A 20438-nucleotide genomic window follows, 5' to 3' on the forward strand; every position below is an offset into this window, starting at 1 on the left:
AAGGAGAGAAGAAAACCTGGCGGTGCTGTGGACTGGAAGCCTGATAATACTAGAAGGTAAAAAAAGTTAAAGTTGTCCCTGTGCTTAATTAATTAAGCACTAGGCCATGAAAACGTATGGGGGAGTGGATGTATAGATCCACGTTTTCTTGACCTCGGCACTAGTTGGGAGGTGAGTGGTCAGCTTCATGCCCCTGCCGCTTTATCCCCAGAGAATTGAATACGAGGCTGGGTAGGCACCAGAGCAGGTCCGGACGCTGCGGAGAATCTAAGAAAATTCTTGAACCTCTCGGTACTCGAACTCTGAGTCCTCGGCCGTCTAGCCCGTATCCAGTCGCTATACCGGCTGCGCCATCCCGGCTACTGCGGACTGTTATGTTTTGAACAGTGCTATCTATTCCATTCACACTTTCTGGCACCGTCAATTGGTGAGTTACACAGGGCACTGTTTACGCAACAGTACAACCCACGTCCTTTCTCTAATTTGCTCCAGACTAATGTCAGTGAGGGGGTGGAGGCAGTTAAAGAGAGTCTTGACTGTGGGAGCGTTGCCAGAAATACCTTCCTTCCATACATATGAAGGGGACAAGATCAGCGATATTTGCAACGGGAAAGGCAAAGCTTGTTTGCTGCCTCCTTCATGCAGGTTTTCTTCCTTGGCTTTCTCTTCAACCCCGAAGACAGAGGAGACATACTCCTCCGAAACGTTGGCTCACTTTCAACGCAACACACGCCGTTATATCGCAAAGAGAGAACTCTTAAGAGCCACCACTGTGAGAACCTCGAATCTTACATAGGAAAAGTACATGTTGCAGTTCACGTACCTCGTAATACACTACCAACGTCAATGCTACAGTAGGTGAAATATGTCTCAATATTGAGATAGACTGGTTTTATATTACCGCACGGCAAGATCGGACGAGAAGTTCCTCCTTTAGTTGTAGCGAATACGGCTGCCGCTGTTCTCCTGTTCACCATACAACCCGCCTGCGCCGTCTACAATAGGATTATATAACAATTACCGTAACCATCAACGCCAGTTTCATTCTACGAACTGCTCCACACTCAATCATTCTGTCGACCGACGCTATTCAGTCTCCATACTAATGACGTCGTTAAATAAGCAACCTTAAGAAAAAACACCTTCATCACCTTCTTATAATAAACACCATGCCTATCCTCCTATCATTATTACCACCACCACAACAGCGGTGTTGTTGCTGTTACTATTATAATTATTATCAGTGTCACGTGCTTATGGTTCATTGACTAATAATACGGGGTTTGGATTGGATGATCGGATTTATTAAAACCGTCTTGTACAATCACTCGTAATCACAATCTCGATCTTCAGCCGAACCCTTCTTCCTTGACTGCCGAGGACTCGCTCATTCCCACATTGCGACAGATGGTCGGTCAGTCAGTCAGTCAGTCAGTCAGTCAGTCAGTAAGTCCAGGTGTAGAGCCCCAGATATGTATTACTGTTTGACAGCTACGGTCTTGTTTTCTTTTTGTGGGGCGCTCTCTGACGAGAGGATAGGTATGTCTTTTGTATTTGCTGCTGGCCCTTGCCAGCGCAGTCTTTCTCGGGTCCGAGTTCCTTGGGACTGTCTCAGATTTGAGGCTTCCCTTTTCGTCGCCTCCTACGATTCTCAGGGTCACGGTGGAAATATTCGACCCCGCCTCAACATAGGTGTCTGATTTGATTCTGTTCTATATTACTTATATAATCTCGAGGAGGATCCACAGAAAGCACATCCGTTGTCCAGCAACGGAAATATGCGAACCACACAGAGAAGACCCCTCCCTCTATTGTTGTGTTTACCGTGCCGTTGCTTAGCAATAGATGTTCTACAGTTCCGCGCGTCTGGTTCTGCGGGAATATGTTTAGCGACCAGCTGACTAGCAATGGTTATACGTCACATTATTACCAGCAGCAGCATTAACATCACCATCGGCTCATGCGGCTGATGAATTAGCACGTAAGAACAAAGCATTATTATTATTCTTATTGTCTTAATTACGAAGACTGATCTATTAATGTTCTTTACGGATATAAACTGTACAGCTGGAATATCGTGTTATTTAGCGTTAAAATATGCGGTATATACTCACTACTGTTTTATAAAGGGTAAACACGTGACGACCTCTGACACTGAAATTCGACTCAGAATGTTTGTTAATCTTAGTCGTTAGAGAACAGCGCAATTGATATTACGCGACCGAATTAATTTGATAGTAATTAATAGGACGTTTCAAAGCTTACATTTTGTATGTTACTAAGGACAAGGTTGCTAAGCCTCCTCAACGAGATCAAGAGATTATTAATTAAGAAATGTTAAAATTCATTTACAACTTACGCAAGAAAGTTAGGGGAATAGTACTATTTCCATTACACCTAGCGAACGATGGAATTTATGCACCGTCAATTACCGTATTTACGCATGTATAGGCCGCGTGCGTGTATAGGCCGCAGCACAATTTTCAGACAGAAATTATAGAAAAAATAATTTTCTTGGAATATTATTTCAGGAGCAGAAATTATTCCGAAATTTGGCAACGTTAATTTTTTTTAAATGAAGTGTGATTTCGAATATTTCGAATATAAGCCGCACCCCATTTTTCCTCTTGAATTTTTGGCAAAAAATGTGCGGCCTATACATGCGTAAATACGGTAACTTGTCCGGGGTACGCGGTAGCGTAGTTGGTTGAGGCACTATTCTACAAGCCGGAAGGTTGCTGGTTCGAGTCCCGATGAGGTTGATTCTTTCAATTTACCTAATCCTTCCAGCCGCAGTATGGTGCTGGGGTAGCTTCAGCCTCTAACAGAAATGAGTACCAAGAATATTCCTTGGGGTAAAGGGAGGCCGGCGCGTAAGTCTGACAACCTTACCGCCATCTGTGAGCCGACTGTGTAGAGAAAATGTTGGAGCCTCGGCGTCTCTCAACCTTATGGACCTTCAGGGCCTGTTACAGGGATATCTTTACCTCTATTCTTTTACATTTCACCTGTCTAGAGGAAATTAAGAACTATATTGCATTTAAAATGTGGATGGGTCTGAATACGGATCCCTGAAAAAAACATAATAATCCAATCCCAATATGTTATACGTTACGAATAACCTTTCTTTCTGAACTGCGTCATGAATTTTATGCGTCTCTCAAATATAAATAGGCTTAACGGTGCACCGTGTTAATGCGGGTTTAGTGAATATCAATACGAGTATTTATCACACGCTTTGGACGTAAGCTAGCAGTGATGTGATGGCGTCACGACAGAAGTAGTGTCTGCAGACCAACCGCACGCTCACTCACTCGCGAGATCGCCATAGGCATGGGCAAGAAGTAGTGCGAGTTTAGATGACAGAGAAGAGTCAAGAGAAAACAGCTATATCAGCGGAAACAACGCGGGAGACGAACTGTTCCATTAAAACTACACCTATCCTACACCACCAAAGCACAAGAATGAATGATTACTGTATGGGACGAGTAAGCTTTCACGTAACTTTCCAACTGGAAGGTCCATAGTCAACAGAATTAAATAGTGGAAAGGAAAACTTCCAGAGTTCCGTATCATGTAAACTACATTCATTATATCTATCAGCCACGTAATATTTTTATCAAGCATCGAGCCTGGATAGTGCAATTAGCGGAGTTCGAGTCCCGGTAAAGGCGAGATTTCTCTCTTCTCGAAGTCGCCCAGAGCAGTTCTGGGGCCCACTCAGCCTTCATATCCAATAGATACAATGGGCTTTCTCCTCCGGGGGTAAAGTGGCCGGGGTGTGAAGCTGACCACTTACCTCCAACTAGAACTAGGTCAAGAATACGTGGACCTACACATCCACTTCCCTACATGACTTCATCCCACCTAACCTGTTAAGCACAGGGCCAACCTTTACATGATTTCGCCATTAATGGATTTGTCGGTCTACAGAAGCACACGATATCGAGAAATTGTAACTGATATAGTAGTACTAAGACAATAACAAATATTAAATTTGGACGTTGTACCTAAACAGACAAAGTAAGTTCCAATGCCTTTTGATTAAACAAAACTCAGATCCGCTTGGATGGAATATAGATGATGATGATATGATGCTGCTATCGTCGTTGCTGCTTATGGCCTACGGCCGTCCAGCAATTATGGAGGTAAAAATCAGCAATCTACACGTAGATGCGGGCACTTACTTTGCTCTCCCTTCTCGATGGTAGTGTCTGTAAAGAAGAAAGGAACTCCTAGATCTTAATGTGGGATACAATTAGCTGGTAAACCTCACATGTTTCAATTTCGCCAGAACTACTGAAAATCTCTCACTGGATCCAGTCAGTCTCGAACCTGGGGCCGTATGCACGAAAGATGCCCTGATTACCAAGTCCCCTTTGAATGTTATTTCGTATGAACTATAACAACACGTGCCAGAACAGTGAGAACAAATGAATATAAGTGAAGATACATTTGCAGCCTAGGGTTATGGGTGCCTAAATATATAAACAGTGTAGGTAGGGGTAAAAAGGTAAAGTTATCCCTGTGCTTAACTATTTAAGCACCACGCCATGAAGACGTACGGGGAAGTGGATGTATAGATCCACATTTTCTTGGCCTCGGAACTAGCTGTAGGTGAGTGGGCAGCTTCATGCTTTAACCCCGAGGAAAGAGCCCCCGGTACCCATTGAATAAGAGGCTAGGTGGGCCCCATAGCCGGTCTGGACGTCGTGGAGAAGAGAAAATTCTTTGCCCTACCGGGACTCGAACTTCGACCCCTCTGTAGTTCAACCCCGTAACCAATCGCTATACTGATTGCGTTATGCCGGCTCCCCTAAATAAAAGGCGCAGTCCTAAAGTACATAATATATTGCCTCGTATGAGGGGTAGCCGTGACTAATAATTGTGGGTTCTAGATTTGATGATTGGAATTATTGGACGTCTCTATTTCAACTGCACTTGATTATAACAGTTCACACATTGAAATCCTTCTTGAGAACGCATCTCTCACTGTGTCTCTTCTGGCTCTCGGACTGGTCTCTAGTCTCTAGTCTAATATTCTTGAGCTCGGCACTAGTTGGAAGTGAGTGATCAGCTTCACGCCCCGGCCGTATTAGCCCCGGTACCCAGTGGATATGATAAGGCAGGGGCAGCCCCAGAACAGGTCTGGACAACGTGAAGAGAAAAATCTTGCCCCTACCGGAACTCGAACTCCGACCCCTCGGCCGTTGAGTCCGTAGCCAGTCGTCATACGGACTGCGCTATCGCGCCTCACTTTGGTAGCGTACAGTCACTGAATTAGTTCAGAGTCGCACTAGTAGCACTATTCCTTCGGGTTCTTACATCAGAGATTTAGTTGTCATCATTGTAGCGCCTGCTACATGCTTACAAGCTGCATGGGACAGAAGGGGAGTCGGCCGACCGGCTAATATCGATTCAGCACTCGTCGCGATGCGGCTGCAGCCTGTGTCCCGTGGCTCAAGATGTCAAAAGCGCCATATTTTCATGGGAATCCCCTACAGCTGAGAAATTCTTTCCATATGAACTCCCTCTACGCCATAAATGGGTCGAAGTAGGAACAATGTATTACGAAGGACTCCCGAATTCCACTAAAGAACATATTCCTTTATTTGTTACGTCTTTCCCCGTATATTTTTCCGATATGAAATCTAGTCTACAATATTACAAATCAGAACAGATTTCACAGGTCGTATTTTCGGATATCGGTTACGACAGGGCCAACGGGATAATTCATGGTGTAAATAAACAATGCTTCAGTTCAAGCAACTCTCAAATATGTCGCCCATACATTCTATAAGAGTTAAATGCGCTCTTTCCTTTGGGGTAGCGGGAGTGCAAAGCTGGCTACACGCCTCCACACATAAGATAAGACTACCCATATGTCCTCTAAGCCATCTACATGACTTCGTGTTTCGACACACGAGGACCTTTCGTGTTTCTAGCAGGTCTACCAATTTAATTCCCTGCTCTGCCTTGGATTTCCCGTCATGTAAATGACAATTACACCAATATTAATCGCTAACAGACCTAAAAATGTATCTCTTAACACGTGAGATAACAAATCTATGAAAGTAAATGCTTCTGTCCAATTATAGTTACAAGTCTACAGACAGTACCGGTAAGTCCTACTTAGTAAGAACTAAATTTTAACCACAACTCTTCATCAATGCAAGAAAAATACTTGGTAAATGCATTTTTTACAGACTAGTACCCTTTAAATTATGTAGAATTCCGTATTATATTCTACATACGCAATATATATATATATTAGAATGCATTAAACGGACATTATTCTCTTTCTGACAACAGGGGTCTACGACAAAAACTGATATGTTAATTTAATTTCAGTATCGATCATACATGACCCTGAATTACTTTACATGAGTCCCAAGCAGAACCGTGTCGATGTTTATAAATGGGATAATCGTACAAATTTTGTGAATGACAAAACACATACATCTGCAGAACACAGAAACAGACCTAATTAAATAAGGTTTGAACGTTTGTGACGACAGTATTTGGTACAAATATTATGTTTCTGAATCTTATCCATCGTCCTGTCTTCTAAAACACCGTCCTGTTTATATTTAAAATGTGACGTTTCGGACACTGGATTGTCTCCGAAATATTGTGTTTTTAAATATAAGCAGGACGGTGTTTTAGATCAAAACAGGACGATGGATAATGTCCTCAAACATAATATTAGACCTCATACGTTCTACAATTTCCGCTTGAAATACATTTGCTTATCTACACACCGCGATTGCTGTTTTACAGTTACCTCATCCTTAGCATATTCCGTTTATAAACATCACGAACGTAGCAACTTACGAGACTCAAATCAATCACTGTGTATTGCTTCAGAAAATACATACATATTCCGGTTTTTCGTATACCTTCTATCATCCCATAATATAGCACATCAAGTTTCCTCCGTAACATCGGTGAATCTGCTGAATTACGCGACGTTACATCTTTCACACTCGCAACAGTGAGAACCTCAGATACTCCATAACCAATGAGTTCCTATTTTTTTTACTCTACTGCGATTGTTTTGGAGACTTCGGTACAATGTGGAATATGAAGGTTCAAAATCTTACCGCGTCGGCCCGGGTTCGATCCCTGGTCTGGTCAAGTGGAATTTGTGGTGGACAAAGTGGGAAGCCAGCGACTAACCGCTTGAGCTATGGCGCGGCCATGGTAGCAACTAAGCCAGCGACTAACCGCTTGAGCTATGGCGCGGCCATGGTAGCAACTAACACTTGGCATATTACAAATAACCAGGGCCCGGATTTTGATGACCTGAAAATATTTAAAAATATGACCTACAAAATGACCGAAAAATCCAGAAAAATAACCTAAAATATGACCCAAAAATTAATATGTAGGGCCCGGATTTTTGTGACCTGAAAATATTCAAAAAAATGACCGAAAAAAAATCCAAGAAAAATGACCTAAAGAGAAAGAACACTTCGCTTCCATATTATTCATATCTCAGAAAACATATGAAGAAAAATTCCCTGAAATGGCCAAAAATGACAAAAAAAAACCCTTAAAAGTCCAAAAATTTACCAAAAAATTACCCCCAAAATGAAAAAATGACCTTCAACCTAACAATGTCAAATATGACAAAAAATTACCTACAAAATTTACATTTCTGTAACCAGCAGCTCATATCCGAGATTTATATATTTAAGAGCATCGCATAGGATACAAGGAAAAAAAAAGATGACATGCCATCAAAATCCGGGCCCTGCATATAACCTTTCTGCTTAATTATATCGAGAAGTGTGCAACTTAACGGAGGAAGTTGTTGGACATAAAAAGATGTGTTTTATTCTTCCCTGAAGCTTTCATTCGAATTCGTGTTCTCTCAGATAAACAGTGAAATTCCAGTCGAAACGCATGCAGGGCTATCAAAAGAAGTTTTCGTTAAACATGTACGATCTAAATTAAAATTAGAATAATTACACAGTCTGTCGTAACATTCATCAGTGTTAGATGTTAAGAAAACTCGTCTAGAGATTTGAAGATGTTCCATGCGTAGGACGGACGGACGGTCGGAACGAATTTACCGGGTGCTCGACAGGATTGCCAACGCATAAAAATATGAACAAGAGATTAGTCTCAAAATTAAAACGAGACATGTCTTCCTGCTGTGTTCGGAAGCGTCAATTCTGTATCCAAATAGAGATCAAAATCCATATCCTTCTATATACACGTACAAGCTGTCCTGTGAATTTGTCATAACATCAGGATGTTATTCCTGAGGTCATTCTGAGTAAAAGCATTGTACCAAATTGGGTACGATTCTCGACTTTTACGGGCCTATGGGTAGGGGAAGTAAAGATGATTTGAATATAACAAAAACACGTTTATTGCAAAAAAGTCTTATTCATGGTTCTACATACCATGAACTTTCACTGCTGTAACAATGTTCAAAATAACCGCCTTCAGCTTCGATACATATTCCTGCCTGTTTCACATCAGAACGTGTGATGGCTGCCTCGGTTACTGACGCGCATGACCGCATCGACAATGCGATGAATTAAGTTCTTACGTGTGTCCACCTTAAGTCCGTAAGCAAGAACTTTCGTGTATCTCTCACATGGAAATTAAGGGAGCAGAGGTCCGGAGATCGTGGTGGCCAACTCTGGGCGACCACCTGCCCCGATCCGGCCAGTCCAGCGACAAGGGAAGTACTAAATAATGTACCGCATTGTCTGCAGACCAATATGTGGGGGCGCCCCGCCAAGCTGGACGTACATTCGTGCCCGTGGCATGCGGCAATTCCAATGGCATCCTCGTCATCCACGTATCGCCTCACAGAACGTTCGGCTGGAGACGGCTTTCATCCTCGCAACTGTCGATGGACAGCACAAAACACAAGCCCATCAGAGATTCTCCGTTTCGGGAATCCTCTTCGATATTCCTCAGCAGGGGCAGGATAGTTTCCGTTACAAGACCGATAGAGAAGCATATCTCGTTATTCTTCGTTATTAAATATAAACGGCATGTTTTTCATTGAATTCCCTATTACAGTACCCATGTAACACAACATACACGTACAGATCTGCTGTCTAACGCAGGCTTACACAGTGACATTTGTATATATGATAATACATCGCTATCGCCCACCCATTAATTCTGTAACTCATTCAGAATCTTACCCATGTACGAGTAGACGTTAATATCTTTTCACTTACAATGACTTCAGGAATAAGCCCTGCAAATATAAAGTCGTAAAACAGCCTATATTAAAAAAGTAATGTTAGTCTGAGATTAGCGGGATCCGTAGTCTAGGGGTAACGTTCCCACATCATGCCTCCTCAAGGTACGAGGGTTCAAACACGGCGGAGGTCGTGGAATTTTTAAGGCGGGAAAATTCAGGGAACAAGTCCTCCGGGAGGGACTTAAGCCGTGGGTCCTCATGTCTCTAGGAGACCTATGAGCAAAATCAGGCAAAAATGTTTCCCGCCCAAGTAGTTTCCAATGCCTCCGGTAGATGGGGAAGTTATCGGGTACCAATGCCAGTAGAGGGCCGACCTCGCTGGCAGAAAGGGGAGACAGCGGGCACCAGTATCGGTAGGGTATGGAGATAGTAGAAATTAAAGGGGGACGCACAACAGACTATTAGTCGCGGTGCATGGGGAAACCCACCCCCTCTATACTGAATAACTGAACAGTCTGAGATTAAAGTTCTGAAAAAACAGCATCTATTAAAGAAGGGATTTTAGGATGAGATTAAGTTCGGAAATTAATTCTTTGGATGAACATTAGTTATGTTGAGGGTCAAGAACGATCGAACAGTCTTCTGTATCAGTGTATCGCATCTATTCTTTGAGTAATGATAATAGTTTGATGTGAATAGGTGAAGTATAGTACACAAAGTATAGATGTAAGGTTTGAGGCTTTCACGGCGGTGACTATGAAGAAAGCAGTCTTCTGGGATTTGGCACCGTGTATACGTGATGTTAACCGACGTTTCGGAGGAACGTATCGCCTCCATCTTCTACCCTGAAGATGGAGGCGACACGTTCCTCCGAAACGTCGGTTAACACCACGTATACACGGTGCCAAATCCCAGAAGACTGCTTTCTTCAAAGTATAGATGGTTTAAAATTTATTATATGTGTTGTTATTCGTGGGAGATGTCAGTAAACATCGGCCTCGAAGTATCGTTTACATGTAGGACTGGAAAGAAATAAGGGAGAAAAAAGAGGAAGTTAATAGCAGAAAATCTTATAAGTCTATAAAAATGATTAAATTTCTCGTTGTATTTTCAGCGGGTGCTACCCTACACACAGTTGCAAATTAAAACTTGTTTTCCTCATCCCCTTGCTTTACTTAATTTCTTGACTGTCATTCTGTTTCCCGCTACTTAATCAAATAGTTCATTTTTGCCTTAATACACTTCTTGACATTTTTACTGGCTGATGACTTCCGCCCTCTTTGCGAAATAACCAGTTCAAATGTCATGCGTGCTGTTTTAAAGTTGACGATACATTCATTGGAGAATTAACACATTTAAGATATAGCAAATATTGTGAATATGGATCTAAAAAGAAAATTCGCTAAACTCTTTCTTAAAGGCAGAGAATCTTAAACACGAACGTCTAACACCAAACTGAATTAGCAAATTAAGATTTTAGGCCACATTCACGCCTGGTTTAATGCAGAAACCATATAAGCTACAGATTCGGACTTCATATTCTGTGGTGTCATAGAAGTACCAGCGTACACACATGAGCGCGCATTTCACTGCATCTTCATTACTGATGGCATATTAGCTCCTAACTTCCAGAATTCATCGTCAATATAAGCATTGATTTGAATAATTTAAATACGCATATTCATCATCATCATCATCATCATCACTGGCACGACAGCCCTTTATGAGCCCTGGCCTTCCTCAGGATTGCTCGCCATTCTTCTCTATTCGATGCTACATTCTTCCAGTTCTTTATACCCAAAATTCTTATGTCTTGTCACACACATTCTTCCCATCTTAACCTTGGTCTTCCCACTCTCCTATTTCCTTCTGGTTTGGTGTTAAGCATTTTCTTGATGGTTCTATTCTCGGTGGCACGTATTGTGTGTCCAGCCCGTTCAAGCCTTTTCACCTTTATAAATCCAACAATGTCTGGTTCATTAAATAGTTTGTATAGCTCATGGTTATACCTCTTCCTCCATATTCCATTTTCTTCCACTGGTCCAAAGATATATCTCAAGATCCTCCTTTCAAATATACTTAACAGTCTTTCATCTGATCTTGACAGTGGCCAGGTCTCGGAGGCATAAGATAGCACTGGTCTTATAAGTACTTTATACATCATAGTTTTGGTTTTCCTGGGTATTAATTGGGATTTCAGGTGTTTCCTAAGGCCTTGGAGACATTTATTTGCCCCAAGTACACGCTTTCTTATTTCATCACTGATGTCATTTTTACAGTTAACTTCTGATCCAAGGTAAGTGAAACTACATACAACCTCAAATTTATATGAGCCAATTTCAATATATGCAGGTCCATTAGCACAGTCTTTCTTGGTTACCGGCCTGTACTTTGTTTTATTTTGGTTAATTTGTAGATTCATCTTTTTTGCTGCTCTTTCCAAATTAAGAAAAGCTTCTTTAATAGATTTTTGTGTTCTACCAATTAATATCAATATCATCTGCAAATGCCAAAATTTTAACTGACTTGTAGAATACAGTTCCCCTTGTGTTGATGCCTGCATCTCTAACTACCTTCTCTAATGCTATATTGAACAAAAGGCAGGCTAGGGAATCCCCTTGTCGAACTCCATTTCTAGTTATTATAGGGCTGGACAACATATTCTGATTCTTAATTTGGCATTGGGTCTTTCTCATAGTGGCTCTGACTAAGGCGATTAACTTCCGTGGAATGTGCATNATCTTCCTTGACGAAACCCACATTGGTAATCCCCAATTATGCCTTCCACAAAGGGAGAGAGTCTGTTAAATAGAATGTTGGAAACTATTTTATATGATATGCACAACAGACTAATTCCTCTATAATTAGAGCATACCATGACATCGCCTTTCTAATGGACAGGGCATACAATACGAATATTCAGAGAGAGCAAAATGTCTTCTCTTCCCCTTATACTAACACACACATAGTTCCATAATTAGGATACTACGTTTTCAAATAAATTGTTACTACTGCCTCCATGACGACAATCTAACTTTTATCTATTTATACTATTCGACAAATTCTGATATGTGACAGCTGACGATCCCACAGCACTACAATTATACTCTTTCAATACATTGTCATCAGAAAAAAGAAACTTTTACGACAAAAAAAACTCGTGTGACATTTGGTAGCAACATAAAGACAAAACTTCATACGCAATACGAAAATTGGCAATAGACTTGTAAAACACACTACGATTCTTTATCATACTTACAAACACACTTGACCGCGAAGAATGTAAATTGTCAGTTTCAGTCGACATTTTCACTTTACCCTCCTCGTCTTGTCTTTCTACAGACGAGCAAGGTTGGGTGAAGTTCCCTATGCTGCCATCTACCGGCCACGCTCTTCAACATTCGCTGCGCTACCTATGGGTATTCCTCCGAAATATTCCCTTATGTTTCTGCAGCCACTCGCCAGATAGCTGGAGATATTACTTCATGTACGTAAAAGAGAATATCTAGTTAATTAAACTACCAAATTCACTGGAATTATAATTAAAATGGATCACACAATTAAGCAAATTAAAAATTTATTACGAAGTTCGTAAATAATACTGTATTATTAAGTATAAGTCGCTGTGCTCGCAAAACAAAGAGGTGCTGAAACAAATATTTTTATACATTAGAAAAATCAGAATATATACAATGACGCACCTGGCTCGGGAAGTGGGGAAGTTGGGCTCTCTGGCATGAGAATACCCTTTTGTACAAGTTCGTCCCTGTTGGCCCGTACGGATATCTTCCGCTCTAGGGCTGAAAAGAAAGAAAAAAAAATAACAGTCCAAGAAACTAACCCTTGTATAATTTGTATACTAGCTTAATCTAATGTTACGGCATTTTGGTATACATTAGTCTTAGCAGGAGTGGCTGATGGGAAGTGATCACCTGGTTGACACAGACGTAGGAGAACAATAATATTGACTTGTACCTCAAAGAAATCGGGCTCAAAATATATTAAGGTGAACTCGTTAGTTAATTTTCATGTTCCATACAAAAAGAGGGCAATTTCTTGGTCACGAAGAATTCTATCTTCTGAGATATAAAGCTGACTAGTCCGTTAAAAATTAACCGACCTTTCGGAGGAACATGTATGTGTATATGTGTAAGGGGAGGGCCATAAAATCCTGCCCTTGCACTGCGACCTTGAATGCGGAGGAGCATGTTGCCTCCACTTCAGGATCGGGTAATAAACCAAGCAGGAAATCCTGAAGATGCAAGCGATATGTTAATCCGAAACTCCAGTCTATTTTCAACGAATTACACGGCGTAACATATGAGAACACAGAATCGTTCATAACCATCTCATATTCAACGTGCTTGGTCAGCTTACCAGACTGTTTGATTCTTCATAAGAATTCTACTCCATGGTATTAGTTAAGTAGATTTTAAAAATCTCTCCTCGGAATGAATAGGTCTATACGTCTATATAGGCTTTCATTCGCTCCTTCGGCTAGCTACTAATATGATCTAACCATGCTCTTACAATAACAGGCCACTTCATTTTAATATTTCCAAGCTGGAAAGTACAATCTATATCCGATTCCCTCTGCCGTATGAAATCCAAACTAGACTCTTTGCACGGTGACGCTGAGCCTATACAATTTAACACAGAAGCAGCATCACTAATGCAGAGGCATATTATAAATACCCATCAATTTGTAAGATAAATCACTTTCAACCCTTTAACGCACAACAGTTGTTACGTGTACCACCTGCTTTAGCATTAAAAGCTCAGCACATGCCAGGAGAATATACGTGTATTTAGGCACAGTATATGTCTCGGGGCACGCGGTAGCGTAGTTGGTTGAGGCCCTATGCTACAAGCCGGAAGGTCGAGGGTTCAAGTCCCGATGAGGTTGATTTTTTTAATTGACCTAATCCTTCCAGTCGCACTATGGCCCTGGGTTCGGCTCAGCCTCTAACAGAAATGAGTACCAGAGATCTCCCTGGGGGGTAAAGGGAGGACGGCGCGTGAGGCTGACAACCTCATCTGTGAGCCGAATGTCTAGAAAATGTGGGGCCCTCAACGCCTCCAATCCTATGGGCCTCCATGGCCTGTTACAGGGATAGCTTTACTTTTATCTTTTTTTTACAGTATAAGTCTCGTCATAAACAATCGGTTTTTAAAACAGTTAACTGATCAGTCTTTGTGGTGGAAGTTTTTTTTTACGTCAATTTACAATCTACTTGACCACTGTAAGTAATAAGTAAATGCGATGGGTGTTTATGTCGTGAAGGCGGCAGCTGCCCAGTGGCAGTACTCTACCTTTTAGTTACATAAGTCTACTGGCCAGGTTGTCCTCAGTCGTCTTGCTGCTGGGTGCGGTTTCGTTAATTCAACGATTAGCGGGTTCTCGTGTCCTGTTATCCGAGTACGGTGTCTGGTGGCATGTAAGGTGGAAGTGCAATGTGTTTTCTGAGAGGTAGAAACTCAATTCCTAAATATTATTTAAATTAATTTCAGGCTTCAAAACTTTAAGGACATGTATCATTACGAATGGTCATATTCTGAGTCAAAACACATGTGTTATTGTGAAGATGGCAGAGGTGTATTACGTTTTAACTTTTTTATCACTGTTTGAACACTAAATTATTTAAGTATGGTAAACATACTGAAGGACGTAGGCTACACAGCGAATCATTAACAGGCGCCTTTTGGAAATAACACATAACTATTCGCACTCCGAATGCACTTTCCAGCAGGATTTGTGAGAACCTGCAGAAGAGTGCTAAAATGGTTACCAAAATATACCAGTGAATTTGTCTTTATTGTTCAAATATTCATCTGTGGCAATTAAGAATTCAATGTGTCACTACATTCTTCTATATTTCGACAAGCAATACAGTTACCAGCATAATATTGTTTAATTAAACATGTCTAAAAATGCAATTATTCGTTCGAGCAAGATCCTACCTACTATTCACAGATTCTGTTCCAAAGCAACATTCTTCATCAATATCTCTTCAACGTGACCGCCTCTGTGGTCTAGTGGTCAGAGTTCCTGCCTACAGATCCCGAAGTCCCGGGTTCAATTCCCGGCACTACCGGATTTTCTGAGAAGTAGTGAGCCTGGAACGGGGTCCACTCAGCCTCGCGAGGATAACTGGGGAGCTATTTCAAGGAAACAGCGGCTCCGGTCTACAAAACCGAGATTAACGGCCGTGGGGATCCGTTGCGCTGACCACGCGACACCCTCTATCCTATAAGTTGGCACTAACTTCGCCGACAAGTGGCAATCGCTCGGTTGGTATAGTTAGCTTGCGGACTAAAGGTCACGGAGTTTGTTTTGTTTGTCTCTTCAACGTGAGAGACTCCGACAAGTGTATGGACGTTCGCAGAGATTTAGGAACGGCAACTGTGATCAAAAATCTTTTGTAAAACGACCCTAGTAAAGTCATAGGACACAATCTGTATATTTTAAATTTGTTAAATTTTAAATTCTTTCATTCATCATACATTTCAGAAGAATATAACCGTCCTGCAGTTATATATAACGATTACCTGTTACGATAAAGAAAGTATTCCGAATCATAAAACACGGCGTAAATTAATCTCAAGCGACCATACATACATATTCAATAACACGTATTTCATAGAACAAAATTAGAGCAAAATTCGAGAGTCACAATGTTTTAATGAAATTTATTTCGTTGTCAATACATGCCTTCAATTCGGTTTAAAGGTTGTGGGAAACCCGATCCGCACTTCACTTACGTAATAGCAATGTGCTATTCGTAATAGGAACCGAACGTACTCCACTTAATTCAGTATAATCAGAAGTGGCTGTTCCTACTGAGGGATCGCTAAGTGCGTACGCATGTCCATCTCTGCCTTGCATGACCAGATCTTATAACGGCCTCCAACATAAAGAAAAATACATGTCTGTATCATATCATAAAAATGTCACTGCTACTTCATGTTGGTTCATTGCTTGGCTTACAATTTCGGCCCTGGAAATAGAAGTGATGTTCCTTCGAAACGTCGGTTGGGTTTCGCAGGGCTACATCGATACATCCCAGACGAATGGACTCTTCATAAGCATCGCTGTGCGAATTTAAAATACAATAAAAATGATTTATTTAATTACACCCAGTTCCTTCGAACTGCATGCTTTACGATACTGTGATGAAAAGCATTTTCCTGAATGGGATTCGGTCACCACTAACTTCTTTAGCACAGGAAGCAGTTAACAGAATTTACTGCATACTTCAAATATCAATTTCAAATCTATTTTCAGGTTCACACAGCGATATATATATATATATATATGTACATTAAGAAGCCACATTATTTTGGTTCAATTCATTCACTATACGCCGTCACATTTTCTTTCCCAAAACACGTCTGTGAGTCTAACAATTAACTGTTACAGACTTAACAGTATCACCAGTGTTCAGTTTGATGGTTAGTCCTACAGTGTTTAAATAATATGGGATTACAAGTTATTCAGTGTAGTCGCACTACCAAAAAAACCGGGAACCGTCTGTTTAACTTGTTTAAATTTTAACATCGGACTTATATACTATGACGACTCGACATTTATTAACAATGGATGCAGTATCTGGTCTTATTTCTTCTTTAAAGGTTAGCTATTGTGATGGCCGCGCCATAGCTCAAGCGGTTATTCGCTGCCTTCCCACCGTGCTGGCCCTGGTTCGATCCCGGGTCTGGTCAAGTGGGATTTGTGGTGGACAAAGTGGCGCTGGGGCAGGTTTTCTGCGAGTACTTCGGTTTCCCTGCCAATCTTCATTCCACCAATTGCTCCACAGTCACCCTCACCTATCATCTGGGGCTGGTACAATAGACCAGAAGTTGCCGCAGTCCAAGTGACTTAGTCCCACACATTAAAAAAGAAGCTACTGTGATACTGACTACGCATGCGCAGGGTGAAGAACGATTAATTCTGTTTGTCTTAGTACAACAAAGTAATTAAAGAACCTGTCAGTACAATGACAACAAGTCGTGTTTATCAGCTATACCTCAGATAATGGACGCTATCCTGTAATCCTAGTATAACGAATTAACAACTGTCACAAAGGATCACAGATCCTTATATTGCTTGGCGTGTAATAAGGCATGGGCTTGTATGCCTGGGCAATTCTTTTTTAAGTTACACGAATTTGAAACCAAAGAACTGTAAGAGACAAACTGAGGACACGGTGAAGGAAACCATATGTGTATATCTATTTGTTATCTTCCTGCAACATAGGTTAAAGTATATAAATCAAAGAGATAATGTGCTCAAATTGTAGTTCGGATAAGCGAAATCATTTGAGAATATCTGAGAGGAAAATTTCTTTGAAACTGACACAGAGATGAGAAGAGCACATTAAAGTGTATGTTTATAAGGATAATAAGATAAAGACCAATTTTAGAAAACTCGCGTTCGTAAGGCATGCAGGCAGCAGTAAGATGACCAAGGATCGGTTTAACTGACGATATCGTTGTTTTCATCTTAACATGTAATAACAGTTATTTCAAGCAACACAGTTCAAGTTCTGCTTCATACAATAAAGGCCGAAGTCAAGAATGCCAAGCGATATGGTACCTGGCAAATTAATGATTCTAAAGGCACGATCACAGAATCCGGACCACACTAGCGCTACTAATAAAAGTAAAGTTGTCCTTATGCTTAACTAATTAAGCATTCAGCCAACAAGACGTATGGGGGAGTGGATGTATAGATCCACATTTTCTTGACCTCGGCACTAGTTGGAGTGGTCAGCTTCACGCCTCAACCGCTTTACCCCTGGGAAAAGAGCTCCCACTACCCAGTGGATAGGAGACTGGATGGGCCCAAGAACCGGTGTGGACGACGCGGAGAACAAAAAAAAAAAAAATTTTGCCCCTACTGGGACTCCAATTTCCAACTCTCGACCTTTTAGCTCGTAGGCAGTCGCTATAACAACTGTGCTATCCCGGGTAGTTATTACTAAAGTCCAGATGAGGTCATTGGATTTTTTTTTAATTGAAATAACCCTTCCAGCCGCACTATGGTCCTGGGGTTCACTCAGCCTCTAACAGAAATGAGTACCAGTAATTAATTAAATGATTTTCATGGGTAGTAAAGCGCGGCCAGCGCGTAAGGCTCACAACCTTACCGCCATCTTTGAGCCGATTGTCTAGATAGTGTGCGACCCTCAACGTCTCACAACCCTATGGGCCTTCACGGACTGGTACAGGGATAACTTTACTTTTAAAAATTCGAAACAAACTGAAACGTATTTTCAGCCAATGTCCTTGGCGACGGCTGTTATGTAACTTGTCGGCAGTGAATTATCTGTTGGTTTTATGATGATTCCTTATCAGTAAACGTCCTGGTTTAGGTCCGGTGTACTCTGATTATGTACGGGTAAGTTTGGAACTAGTGAAACTTAATGTTGTCTGTGCTCAATTCAATACCGGGCACCATGAAGACATAACCATGAGCTTAATTACGCAACTGTATGCAGGAATACAGTATGATTCTACACATTCTTAACCTCGGCACACGATGGAGCTGGTCACCTTCACGACCAGGTCGTTTTAACCCGAGGAAAGAGACCACGTTACCCGCAGGATAGGAAACCGATTGAACCCCATAGCCAGTCCGGAGGTGGTGGCTAAGTCAAAAACCCCTGTTCCTGTCGCGAATCGAACCCACGACGTTCATCCCATAACCTAGTAGTACTTTAAATCGGCAACAACAAAAACATTAACAACTACCCAAAATTACAGTTTGAAACTTTTAAATGGCGCCAATATCTCGTATAAACAGTTTAAAGGCAAGAACCTATGCTATGGGTAACATCCGGTGCTATGAAGGTCACGTTTAACGTTTGTTTTTTGCTGAAATGCGCGCGGAATTATGGAGTTATTGCGATAATAAACTGACTGCCTATTATTAAATATGAATAAGCTGCTTGCCAGTGTCCTATCTGTAGCAGTTGTGACTCTTTACAGGCGTATGAAGATTGCTCCGTGCCACGGGAAAAGCAAGAAGCGTGATTAACGCTTCTGAGAATCGGTTTGCTGACTTTTAGAAGACATACAATGTAGGGGCTTCGAAACCAGACCGTGTCTAACTTTCGCCGGAGCGTCTTAATGCTCTGCAGTGCGCACAATTCAATTCCTCTCTTGAATAGTAATTTGTTCGACAGTAGCTCACTTCCCGCAATATTCTATCAAGCTGTGTAGCACTACCGCAACCGTCAACTACATTTACCATACAAAGTTGTTTATCACAACAATTCTGAAATACAATTCAACTAGGCCTGTATAAATACGTCAAACAGTTCTGAGCCCAATGCAGGTTCTTTCTTAGGATCCCCAGTACCGAACTGCGTGTTTGTCCGTCCATCCATCACTCCTATTTTCGTAACAAACAACAGTATTTACAGACACTACACAACCCATTTTCGTGAAACTCGGTAAGACCTCCATGCCCCTGAATACCTCCATGTCTTGCAACCTATCAACTTTCTGTGGTCAACAACACTAATATGGCCGCCGTACGAACTTGAATGGTGGAAGCAACAGTAGCGACTTTTATTGTAGCTCGGCAGTTGTTTTGGAGAAGCGGAAAATGCCAATATGGCGACAGTACGATCTATTTCGATGTACGAATGGTGTTTGGGTGATAACTGTAGCCTGACATTTGTAATCTTTATGGCGACAGGATACAAAATCATCTACATGAGTGAGGCCACAAAAATTAGTCCTACGGCTAGTACGGATGACGGAGCTCCCTTCTGCCTACCGATGTAGTCCCTCCAGGCCCTTTTGTGCTGTGCCATCAAACACAGTGCGCTTGTCACTAGCGAATGTTATCACGCAGTTATCACAACATTCCTGTAAACAGAATGACTAGATGACTGGAGGGGTATATGTGGAAGTGAGCTATTGGGATGAACGTAAAAGTCGAGGGAGACATGGAGAGGGTCGATACATGGGAAATTCCTGGCCTTATATTTTATTGCTAGTGGGGTGGGACTAAGTCCCTTGTACTGCGGCCATTTCTGGCCTATTGTACCAGCCCCTGATGATAAGTGAGGATGATTGTGGAGCAATTGGTGGAATGAAGATTGGCAGGGGAAACCGAAGTTCTCGGAGAAAACCTGCCCAAGCGCCACTTTGTCCACAACAAATCCCAGTTGACCAGATCCGGGATCGAACCTGGGCCGCCGCGGTGGGAAGCAAGCGACTAACCGCTTGAGCGATGGCATGGCCATTTCCT

At 41.7% G+C, this 20438-nt stretch overlaps 1 protein-coding gene across 7 annotated transcripts in view; it reads right to left on the reverse strand.

The window, feature by feature from the left end:
• Window positions 1-20438, reverse strand: part of LOC111872804 (phosphatase and actin regulator 2) — a 371253-nt gene that overhangs the window by 176613 nt on the left and 174202 nt on the right. For all 7 annotated transcript variants that reach the window (XM_023867360.2, XM_023867197.2, XM_023867034.2 and 4 more), the window contains exon 3: window positions 12877-12975. In XM_023867360.2, coding sequence (XP_023723128.1) covers window positions 12877-12975 — 99 coding nt within the window. The remainder of the gene's footprint in view (window positions 1-12876; window positions 12976-20438) is intronic.

This window comes from Cryptotermes secundus, unplaced genomic scaffold, assembly GCF_002891405.2.
Source record: "Cryptotermes secundus unplaced genomic scaffold, Csec_1.0 scaffold191, whole genome shotgun sequence".
NCBI classification, from domain to species: domain Eukaryota; kingdom Metazoa; phylum Arthropoda; class Insecta; order Blattodea; family Kalotermitidae; genus Cryptotermes; species Cryptotermes secundus.